This window comes from Pituophis catenifer, unplaced genomic scaffold (genome assembly GCF_029215685.1).
Source record: "Pituophis catenifer annectens isolate HBS135680 unplaced genomic scaffold, rPitCat1.0.hap2 SCAF_5, whole genome shotgun sequence".
NCBI classification, from domain to species: Eukaryota; Metazoa; Chordata; class Lepidosauria; order Squamata; family Colubridae; genus Pituophis; species Pituophis catenifer.
Genome location: NW_027256885.1, coordinates 99,650,810 through 99,662,843, shown reverse-complemented (window position 1 = coordinate 99,662,843; position 12,034 = coordinate 99,650,810). Strand labels below are relative to the sequence as shown.

The window sequence follows — 12,034 nt, the reverse complement described above, 5'->3', positions numbered from 1 at the left end:
TGTCAATTAAAAATGACAAATGTATATGACCATATGAATTGCTGAGTTAACAGAACCCTTTGTCTAGAAGGGTATAAAACCATTGTACCTAATTTCTGTCTTTGTTCAACGCTTCATGTACAGAGCTTTGAACCTATTGCGCAATATATAAATTGTCTCTGATTAATCCAAAAGTTGTGTTTGTCTTATTAAATCCACAACAAGGCAAATTAGACAAATGAAACTGGGAACCAAATTCGAGAATACGATAGAGGCAATTTATAAGTCACAAAAGGCAAGGGTAATAGTAAATGGGGATATTACTAATATATTTCAGATAACTAAAGGGGTACGACAAGGGTGCCCATTGTCACCACTGCTTTTCATTCTAACATTAGAAATATTATTAAATAGAATTAGAGCAAACCAAGATATAAAGGGAATGAAAATTAAAAGAGAAGAGTACAAGGCACAGGCCTTTGCAGAAGATATGGTATTTATTATTGAGGAACCTCTGGAATCTGGCCCCGCCCTAATACGAGAAATAGAAACATATGGGGAAGTATCAGGACTTAAAATTAATAAAGGGAAAACCAAAATGATAGTTAAAAACCTAACAACAACTCAGAAAAATGAATTAGAAAAAGAAATGGACTTACAAATTGTTAAGAAAATTAAATACCTAGGAATATGGTTAACAGCGAGGTGTTCCTTGCTAAAGGAGGATAATTATATTAAGGCAGAACGTAAAGTGAAATTGAATATAAGAGTGAAATAATACGGGGTCAGCCTAGATCAGGGATGGCTAACCTTTTTGCCATCGCGTGCCAAAAGCGGGGGGAGCATGGGGAGGTCACCCACGTGTGTGCCCACACCCATAATTCAATGCACCCCACCCCTGCACATGTGTGCGTGTCCCCCCCGCTTTTAGCACGTGATGGCCCGGTGGGCCCGGTAGGTCTGTTTTTCACCCTCCCCAGGCACCAGACGGTTTCTAGGAGCCTTGGGAGGGCGAAAATGACCTTCCCCACCCCCCTGGAGGCCCTCCGGAGGCCAGAAACAGCCCATTTCCCAACTTCCGGTGGGACCAAAAGGCCCAAAAGGCCCAAAAATCAGCTGGCTGGCACACAGATACATGCTGGAGCTGAGCTACAGCAACGCTCACGTGCCCACTGATATGGCTCCGTGTGCCACCTGTGGCACTCGTGCCATAGGTTCGCCATCACGGGCCTAGATGATCTCTGAAGGGTCCTTTTGATTTCAGAAAGTTGCAGAGTTCAAGAAGTCAAACCGCAGGCAAAGAGACAGTTGCTGGATTCAAAAAGTCAAACTACAAGTATTAGCTAACTTCCTGGTACTATGTTAAAATGCAGAACTAAGTGTTGAGGGTAAAACTGCCCTCTGCAAAGTAGTGCAACGGACCAGACAGCGAATAGATACGATGCTTAGCAAAACACACAGATAGTCACAGACTCTGAACGTTTAAAGAAAAATAAACAGTCTTTACTTGTAGTATAAAAACAAACTTGGCTTCTCAAAACAACTTCTTCAAACAATTCACGGTTTAACACAAAACATAGTTTGCTTACAAATCCAGTTCTCTTCAAACACAGACACAGTTCCTTCAATCAGTTCAACCTTCAATAGCAGGAGCAGGAGCAAGAGAGGAAGCAGAAGTGAACGAACTTCCTACCTTCCTTTATATGTCTGCTTAGCACAGCCAATTAGTCATCTTTGTAGCAGTTAAAGTTACAGAACATAGTTTTCTATATATTATCTACCCAACCGTAGGATAAGCATCCAACACTAAACCACATGGAGCTTCCTGCCTAAAGCAATAGGGGAGGGGGGCTAGCTAAAGAGGCAGATCTAAGATACTTCCTGTTTTTTGTTACTATAAAGATACGTGTCTTAAACAAGGTCTTTGTTCAGAATGTAAAACAGAATGCATGTCTGAATCTTTTGGCCAAAATAAAGCTTTTTCTGATTTCGAAATTCATCTCTTATTTTTCTGCGACATTTTGGCGTGCCAGCCAGGAGATGAAGTGAGATTTCGCTAAGGGATGGAACGGACCAGTCAGTGCCAGGTGACACTTCTTGCCAAACTTCAGGCGCCACTGAGAGTTTTTCTCTGGAAGGAGGCAGACGGCCCCTCTGGGTACTCGATGGCTCCAACCGACCCAAGAACCTTACGAAATCAGAACAAGCTAATAGATAAACGCCGGCTGAGAAAGAAAAAAAAAAGAAGACGCCTGCAGGCAAGTATTGTGGGAATTGTAGGCCCACTCCTTGAGAGTGGAAGAGGGAGCCTGATCACCTCCCTGGGTCCGGGAAACGTCCCTTCCTAACGGAACCGGCGTGTCCTAATGAGACTCTAGAATTGTGTGGGTGGTTAAGCCATTGCAGTTCCTATTGGTGACTGTTGGAAAAGTCCAGCACCGCAGGTCAATGGCAGTGTTTAGAAAATGGGTGGAAAAGAGAGTGTTCCACGAACACCTCTTCAATGTATGTTTAAGAAAGGTCCTTAAAAGAAAAGTGGAGTTCAAACTTGCTCATGAGAGCCCTGGCTAAGTGCAAATGATGTACAGTATAAACAAAAGTCTCTATACATTTTGGATCTTTAAAAATAAGCCAGCGCCTGCTGGGAGATCTGAAATAGATGGAGAAGAGTTTGAGTCTTTAAAAATAGGCCAGCGACTGCTGGGAGATTCAAGCTAGAAAGAGCTAGACAGAGCATCACCAGGGCAGAGACAATCCAGTACTTGAGGAGATGGAACAATGGATGAAACCTTGAGTAAAAAGTGAGAAGTTCACTAAAACAATTAGAAAGAATCCCAAACTGCAAATAGACCTGACTAGTCCTTAAAAAAAAATATTTAGAAGTTGGGGCTGACCAAAAAAGATATGGTTAGTTTATGCTGTTATGTGTGGTAGGAGAAAAGAAATACTGCAGTGTTATAAAGAGTCTGATAATTTACCATTCTTAAAAGAGTCAGAGAACTCTGAAAGAACTAAGAATAGAGAAGAAAATTGTTATTGTTCTTCCCACCCGGGGTTTAGCAGGTAATAAAAAGAAAAGCCTGTCTAAATGGGAAGACTCAGATAATTGAATTGATTAATTTGATATGATTTCTGTTAAAAATTATTTTGTTAAGATCTGTGCATTCCCTTATTCGGCCCGGGAGGTTACACGTGGCTGGATCCAGGCAGTTATTACTGCTTCCTTGGGTGAGGGGAGTTTCCCGGCCACCTTGAAGGAGGCAGTGGTGAGACCCCTCCTTAAGAAACCTGCCTTGGATCCAGCTATTTTGAATAACTTTCGTCCTGTCTCCAACCTTCGCTTTATTGTGAAGGTTGTTGAGGGAGTGGTGGCACATCAGCTCCCGTTGGCCCTGGATGAAACATTATATCTGGACCCGTACCAGTTGGGTTTCAGGCCCGGGTATAGCACGGAGACGGTATTGGTCGCACTGGTGGATGATCTCTGGAGGGCTCGGGACAAGGGACATTCCTCTGTCCTGGTCCTATTAGATCTCTCGGCGGCTTTTGATACCATCGACCATGGTATCCTGCTGCAGCGCCTTGAGGGGTTGGGAGTGGGAGGCACTGTTTTACGGTGGTTCTCCTCCTACCTCTCCGGGCGCTCACAAGCGGTGTTGGCAGGGGGACAGAGGTCTGCCCCGAGGCCCCTTACGTGTGGGGTCCCTCAGGGGTCGGTCCTCTCTCCCCTTCTGTTCAACATTTATATGAAGCCGCTGGGGGAGATCATCCGTGGTTTTGGGGTGGGGTATCATCAGTATGCTGATGATACCCAACTTTTTATATCCACCCCGAATCAGCCCAGTGATGCCCTCAACGTGATGTCCCGGTGCCTGGAAGCGGTGCGGCTCTGGATGGGGAGGAACAGGCTTCAGCTCAACCCCACCAAGACAGAGTGGCTGTGGATACCAGCATCCTGGTTCCAAGGGAATATTCCATCGTTGGTTATAGGGGGTGAGGTGTTGCCCCCTGTTGATAGGGCATGCAACTTAGGCGTCCTCCTGGATTCATGGTTGACTTTTGAAGATCATGTTACGACCGTGACCAGGGGGGCATTTGCCCAGATTCATCTGGTGCGCCAGTTGCACCCCTACCTGGACTGTGATGCCCTACGCACAGTCACCCATGCGCTCGTCACCTCCCCGATCGACTACTGCAATGCTCTCTACATGGGGCTGCCCCTGAAGACCACTCGGAGGCTTCAGCTGGTGCAGAATGCGGCCGCGCGGGTAGTAATGGGAGTGTCCCAACACTCTCATGTTACACCTCTCCTGCGGGACCTGCATTGGCTACCGGTTGCCCTCCGGGTGAGATTCAAGGTGCTGGTAATTACCTATAAAGCCCTACATGGCTTAGGCCCGGGGTATTTGGCGGACCATCTGCGGCCAGCGACAGCTCCCCATCGCCCGGTGCGTTCTCACAGGGAGGGCCTCCTTGGGGTGCCGTCGGCCAGACAATGTCGGCTGGCGACCCCTAGGGAGCGGGCCTTCTCTGTGGGCGCACCTACCCTGTGGAATCAGCTTCCCCTGGAGCTCCGGGTGGCCCCTAACCTTCACTCTTTCTGCCGTGACCTTAAAACATGGTTATTTCGCCTGGCTGGTTTGGACTGAACGGGTTTTAAAGGGGATTTTAACGGTCTTTTTATAATCTTATTGGGTATTTTTAACATTGATTTTGTTTTTATTGTTGTGAGCCGCCCTGAGTCCGTCAGAGATAGGGCAGCATACAAGTTTAAATAATAATTAATAATTCAACTAAAATTTAAGACGGGAATGACTAGTGTGTGTGTCTAAAGTCTTTTGTGTACCTTCAAGGTAACTGCAACTGCCTGATCTCTAGAGATATGAATTTTAAATTGTTAGAAAAGAATTGGGGGTATTGAGAGGAAAAAAAAAACTCACCCAGTTTGGTCTGGCCACCCAGTCGGGGTGACAAACAGAATTTAATTTTTTTTCTTCTCTGTACTTTCAAGATAAACTCAAGTTTATAAGGAAATGTTTTAAGTTCACTAACTACAATACTGATGTGTGGTTGCTGTCCTTCAAACTCCCTTTCTTCTACTTCTGCAATGCCTTTCCTCACCCACAAAGGGGGGAGGGGACCTTGTTCTTATGTCTTTTAGCCCTGCAAGGTTGACTCAGATCTGTAAAAGCAGAACTAGAGAGATTGAGGACTCAACTTTTATTCAGGCATGAAGAATTATCAAAAGTGAAAGATGATTTACAAATAGGACACAAAATAAATATTGAAAATCTTAAAGATAATATGATTATGCAAGCTAAACAGCAATTAGATGATTTGCAAAATGAAATGAACAAGAAAAATTAGAAGCTATGCAATTCGAAAATGATAGCTTAATTAAAAATAATAATAATAATAAATTCAGAATCAACCTACATTAGAAATAGCAAAACTAAAAGATTTACCTACAGTAATTACTATCTCTGAAGAAATGATGCTTCTGGTAAATAACCTCAAGGAAGAGATAGAAGTTCTTAGACAAATTAATAGCTGAAAATGAAAAACTTGTACAACAAGACATCAAAAAAAAAAAAAACTCATTTTCACTTGCTGAAATAAATTTTAATCATAATTACCAAGAACTCCAAGAAAATTATACTTCTCCTTTAAAAGTAAAAATTGGATTAGAAGAAAGCAAGGGCAAGAATAAAACTAAACTCCAGGCTAGCCTCGGAATGCTGTGCTTGTATTGTTCTTGCCTGCTTTCCTATAAACAATAAACTAATTCTGCTCTCAAGCAAGAAAAAAAGGAAGCTCTGCCTTCCAACAATCCTTAAAGGGAAAGGCTTCTTTTTTCCTTCCAACAAGTCATTATAAAGACCCACAATCCTACCTGGCAGGACTTGGAACAGTTGATGACCACTCTCCTTAATGGTGAAGAGAGAGAGAGAGATTAAGTAGTGCCATTGGTAAGATTTTAAAACTCACAGACGGGGGAAACCTCCAGGCTATATTAGACCAATGGTTTCCAAGACAAGACCCACAGTGGGACCCCTATAATGACATGGTTCACCTCCAAGATTATCAGGCATTAATCCTACAAGGTTTAGAACAGGCTGCTAAACCTCCAGTGAACATGTCCATGCCTTCCTTGGTAATACAAAAGACTGAGGAAAACCCTGAAGCTTTCTTTCAAAGGCTTGTTGAGACTTATAAGACATACAGTACACTCCAATCAATCCCCTGGATCCCGAGAATGCCCGCATGTTAGCCCTAGCCTTCATGTCCCAGAGTGCCCCGGACATAAAGCGGAAACTCGAGGCAAGAGGGAGCTTTTTTTTATTTTTATTTTTATTTGATTTATATGCAGCCCTTCTCCGGAGACTCAGGGCGGCTTACAATGTGCTAAGCAATTGGGAATGAGCATTAGTCAATTAATGGAAATAGCACAAAAAGTCTATGTGAATAAAGACAAAGTAGAGGAAAGAAGAAGGAAGTGAGGATGCAACGCAAGGCTGAATTGTTGGCAGTTGCTTTATCAAACAATTCCAAAGCCTGGGAAAGAGACAGGTGTAATTGGTGTAAGGAAAAGGGCCACTGGCAACAAGAATGTCCCAAAAGACTTGAGGTCGAATTAAAAGGAGAACGTGGACCAAATAGAGAAAGAGGACGTGATCAATTGACTCGAGAGGTCAAAATCTATGATTTCAGAGAAGAGGAAGAGGGAGAAGAGTGCGTCCCCGTGGGTTCCAAGGCAGAGGGCAAAGTCGTTTCCAAGAAAGAAAGGAAGCCATAGGCCTGGCTGCAGTAGATGAGAGGCCTGAAGACTGAAGGGGACCAGGGTTCAGTCAAGCCCCCCCTGAATCCTTGGTCTGAATGAAAATAGGGGGAATAATTTAACCTTCTTAGTAGACACAGGGGCATCTAAATCTGTAATTACAAAACTGCTGACTCCCTTTTCTAATGATGTAATAAATTAACCTTAGGCAGCCAACTACCATTTACACCAGCCATGCGATTCAAGGAGTTTTAGAGACAAAGGGCCATTTATGGCTGACAAACCCCAGAAATTACAAGCATCAAGCTCTCCTCACTCAGAAACCACGAGTGACCCTGAAACAAACAAATGCTTTAACCCAGCTACTATTTTGCAAGCATCTGGTCCTGAAATTGAAACAACGTATGCAGGTCAACACAGCAACCAGAGTGGAGCAGACCTTCCCAAGCCTGACTGACCAGCCTGACCAGGACTATAAGAGAAAAGGTGAAAAAGGTGTGCCTTGAAAATCACCTTAAGCGAGTAAATGCATTACCACTAGTATTTTGATCTGTGTGATGTTCTCCAAGTAAAGGAATTAGATTATTTCCTTTTGAAATACTTGAAAATCATAAGGAGACCTAAGCCAGATAGAAACTAAGTGGGTGAATCAGATGGTGGGAGAATTAAATAAGCCAATACAAGAAATCCAACAATATTGTGTGTCCCTTAGCCCACCATTTTTGACCACCTCTAGTTATAATATTCAAATAGTAGTAAGAAATAAATGGGAAAACATGATTGTAAAAATGAAATGAATAACAATTGGAGTATTTGTCTTTGTATTTTTGAAATCTAGACAATGATAAGTTTTTCCTTTTTTTTTAGAAATATGAATAAGTATAAACTGTAACTGTTATGTATGTATCTATTTTGTGCAGGAAATTCAAATGTACAGTGAATCCTGATTGGTTAATGGTCGCCCCTGAAAAGTATATAAAGAGGGCTGTTGCCTGTGTTCCTTTGCTGAAGTCTCACCCTGAATTAAAGAGCTGTTGTTACTAGCCTGCTTGTGCCTCTCGTTATTCCCGTGCTACAACATTGGCGACGAAGGTGGGATCGAGGACACAAGAGGCAACCCAAAAAGAGCTTAGAGTTTTAGCCAGGGTGACTAGCGAACACGGAGACACGGCATGTCTGCCTACGTTCCGCCAAAACCCTTCGACCCGACCCGAGAGAAGTGGGGATCGTATCTGACCAGGTTCGAGTGCTCCCTGGAAGCAAGCGAAATGCAAGGGCTCTCTGCGAACAGAAAAAGGGCTCTGTTCTTAAGCCACTGTGGGCCAGACGTATTCGAGATGGCTGAATCCTTCTGCGAGCCAACCCCAGTCCAGACGGTTCCCTGGGACGTCCTTCAGGCCAACCTGAAAGGCCACTACGCTCCAGTTCCGTCTAAATTCGTTCAGCGCTACGAACTCCGGCAAAGAGTTCAAAAAGAAGGAGAGCCGGTCAGTGCTTATGTGGCTGCGCTTCGAAAAGCCGCAATGCATTGTGACTACAGAGACTTAGACGATGCATTGCTTGAACAACTGATTTGTGGGGTTCGAGATACCCGGTTACAAAGGCGTCTTCTAGCCAAGCCAGACCTAACGCTAGCCGGCGCGCTAGACGAAGCCCGAGCACATGAGGCATCAACAAAAGCTTCGGAAGCGCTGCAGCGTCCCAGCTCAAGCAAGGACGGGCCGAAAATAGCCCCCGTCCACAGAGAAGAGGTGCGAACCAGCACAGAGGAAGAGTCGGACGAGGACGTCTTCCATACCGAAAAGAAATAGAGCGAACAAAGCCGCCGCCACGAGAACTGCCCCAGCTGTGGCGGGGATCACGAGAGACAATCGTGTAAATACAAAGAAGCCATTTGCAGGCGTTGCGACAGGAAAGGCCACCTGGCACGAGTTTGCAGAGCTCAATTTCTGCGTAGTCGAAAGTCACGTGACTACTGCGACCAACCAGAACCAGCTCGTTCAAAACAGCCAATCAAAGATGACGGCGCGAGAAAACGGCACGAACCTCAAAAGCGGGAGACCTACAGCACGAGAATCGGCCAAGCCAGCACAACCGACGATGAGAAAGTCTACACGAAAGTAGAAATCGATGGCAAATCGTGCGAAATGGAGATCGACACCGGGTCTACGTTATCGATCATGTCCTGGTCAACACTCAAGGCACTCCTGCCCAAGCTTCAGAAGAACCAGCTGTACCGTCAGAAAATCCGCCTACTCGACTACCAGGGAAACAGAGTTCCCGTTGAAGGCGTGGGCACATTCCGGGTCACCTACGGCGAGTTCCAGAAAGAGCTGCCCCTGACCGTCGTTAGCAAGTCCCTACCAAGTCTACTGGGCATGAAATGGTTCCGGGCCCTCGGCATGGGCTTCACAGGTGTTCACAGCATCAGCGGATCATCACTCAAAGAAACCCTGCTCCACGAGTTTCGGGACGTTTTCGAAGAGACTCTAGGCAAGTACGTGGGGACCCCTATATCCTTTAATTTAGTCCCCAACGTAGCGCCAATCAGACTGAAAGCAAGACGAGTTCCATTTGCTTTAAAGCCCAAAATCGATGCGGAGCTCGACAAGCTCATTAAGCAAGGGGTGCTCGTTCCCGTAGATCACGCTAAATGGGAAACCCCTATAGTTATGCCAGTCAAGTCGGATGGCTCAATTAGAATTTGCGCTGACTATAAATGTTCGTTAAACAAGGCGTTGCAGCAGAGTGCCTATCCGGTTCCGATAGTCCACCATCTACTACATTCCCTGGGGCCTGGCAAGCTATTCGCAAAACTAGACCTTGCGCAGGCGTACCAGCAACTGCCAGTAGATGACTCTACGGCAGAATCACAGACTATAGTAACTCACAGAGGTGCTTTTAAATGCACCAGGCTTCAGTTTGGGGTCAGCATCGCCCCAGGACTCTTTCAAAGCACAATGGAGCACCTTCTACAAGGCCTCCCAGGTGTCGTCCCGTATTTCAACGATGTTTTGATTAGTGGCCAAAACGAGACTCAGTTAGGCCAGAGAGTTAGACAAGTCCTAACGAGGTTCAGAGAAGTGGGACTTAAACTCAAGCGTACAAAATGCAAGATAGCGGTTCCATCAGTGGAATTCTTAGGCTACAGAATCGACGGCACGGGCATTCACCCCACAGAGAGCAAAGTTAGGGCCATCCGAAGCGCGCCCACCCCCAAATCAAAATCTGAACTGCAGGCCTTCCTGGGCCTTCTCAACTTCTATACGATGTTTCTGAAACACAAAGCCACCATTGCGAAGCCTTTGCACAGGCTCCTTGGAAAAAACGTTCCGTGGGTTTGGGGCAAGCGAGAAGCGGCCGCATTCAACGCAGTAAAGAAACTTTTGTCTGAGGACAGTTTCCTCATCCAATACAATTCCGAACTGCCTCTTGTATTGGTCTGTGACGCTTCCCCCTTTGGCGTAGGCGCTGTTTTAAGCCATAGACTGCCGAACGGGTTAGAGGCGCCCATCGCCCATTACTCTCGCACTTTGTCTAGTGCTGAAAGAAACTATAGCCAGCTAGATAGGGAGGCACTAGCGGCTGTGGCTGGGGTCAAAAAGTTTCACGAGTACTTGTTTGGCCGCACATTTGAACTTGTTACGGACCACCAGCCCCTTTTGGGACTCTTGGCTGGTGATAAACCGACCCCGACTGCTCTTTCCCCCCAGATGACCAGATGGTCCATTTTCTTAGCCGCGTACTCGTACAGACTGCTCCACCGGCCGGGCAAAACCTTAGGACATGCTGACGCCCTCAGCCGATGTCCCTTGCCCGAACTGTTGGACAACCCGACCCCGGAAGCCCCGGTTTTACTGCTTGACATTGTTTCCCCGGGCCCCATTTCTTCTAACGAGGTGGCGAGGGTTTCTGCCAGAGACTCTGTTTTGTGCACTGTAATGGGCTGGGTGACGAGGGGTTGGCCTACCAAGGTGGACGGTGGTGACTTTCAATTGTACTTTAACAAAAAAAATGAACTGTCAATGTTGGGGGGTTGCTTGTTGTGGGGAGACAGGGTGGTCATCCCTTCGCGGTTAAGGCACAGGGTTTTGGAAATGTTGCATGAGGGACACCCTGGTATTGTTCGCATGAAAGGCTTGGCTCGTAGTTATGTTTGGTGGCCACATCTCGACCAAGATGTCACTGAGTGGGTGGGGAAGTGTAGACCCTGCTAGGAGTCCCGCCCAGATCCGCCCATAGCCCCCGTTCGTGAATGGGAAAAACCAAAAGGGCCATGGGGGAGGATTCACATTGATTTCGCTGGCCCGTTCCACGGCCAGAACTTTCTTATTATTGTAGATGCATATTCTAAGTGGCTCGAAATTGCCCTAATGCCATCTACCACTTCTGAGGCCGTAATCAAAGTACTCAGAAAACTATTCGCAACACACGGGTTGCCGGACACCCTGGTATCCGACAATGGGCCCCAATTCACGGCGACTCAATTTGAAGGCTACCTAGCCGAATTAGGCATAAGACATGCATTATCCGCTCCTTTTCATCCGGCTTCTAATGGCCTTGCAGAGAGATTTGTAAGAACGGCCAAAGAAGCTCTGTCCCGGCTCGATGCAGGGGACTGGCAGGCTAGAATAGATGAGTTCTTAGCGGTACAGCACACCACCCCGTGCCCCACCTTGGGCCGCAGCCCAGCCAAGCTCTTAATGGGCTGAAAGCTACGATGCATTCTCGACTGACTGCATCCCAATTACTCCCCCGATAGCTTCAAGGGGGAAGGGGGAGGATTAAGACAATTCCAAATAGGAACACCTGTTTTTGCTAGAAGTTACACCAATGGGCCCTTATGGGTGAAGGGAACCATCGTAGGAATTACCGGCCCAAAGTCATACACAGTCGATATAGGGCATGGTAAAATCTGGAGGAGGCATATCGATCAATTGCGTAAACGTTTACAAAACAAAAACTCATGTCCTAACTTTCAAGGTCTTCCTGACACAGCTACCTCAAGCCCGAGTAAGCCGGAATACTTATCTGGCAACCCTGAGTTCCAGCGCCGCCCCAGCAAGCCGACACTCCCAGCCGGAGATAGCCACACCTCCAGAGAAATCCAGGAGGTTCCATTGGCGGAGCTGGTAGAGACGGGAGGTCCCTCCGACCGGCTCGACGCCTCGCCAACAACTGAACTGCGCAGGTCAACCAGGATTAAGACACACCCTGGTCACCTGCGTGATTTTGTATGTAAATATGTAAATAGATAGGATAAGTGCCTTCTGGGAG

The 12,034-nt window shown here is 46.3% G+C and overlaps 1 protein-coding gene across 1 annotated transcript in view; it reads right to left on the bottom strand.

Annotated features, from left to right (window-relative positions):
- Positions 1-12,034, bottom strand: part of REPIN1 (replication initiator 1) — a 40,015-nt gene that overhangs the window by 6,912 nt on the left and 21,069 nt on the right. The window contains exons 7-9 of the mRNA XM_070944816.1: positions 11,433-11,519; positions 10,404-10,578; positions 8,349-8,603 (exon numbers count right to left, since the gene is read on the bottom strand). Coding sequence (XP_070800917.1) covers positions 8,349-8,603; positions 10,404-10,578; positions 11,433-11,519 — 517 coding nt within the window. The remainder of the gene's footprint in view (positions 1-8,348; positions 8,604-10,403; positions 10,579-11,432; positions 11,520-12,034) is intronic.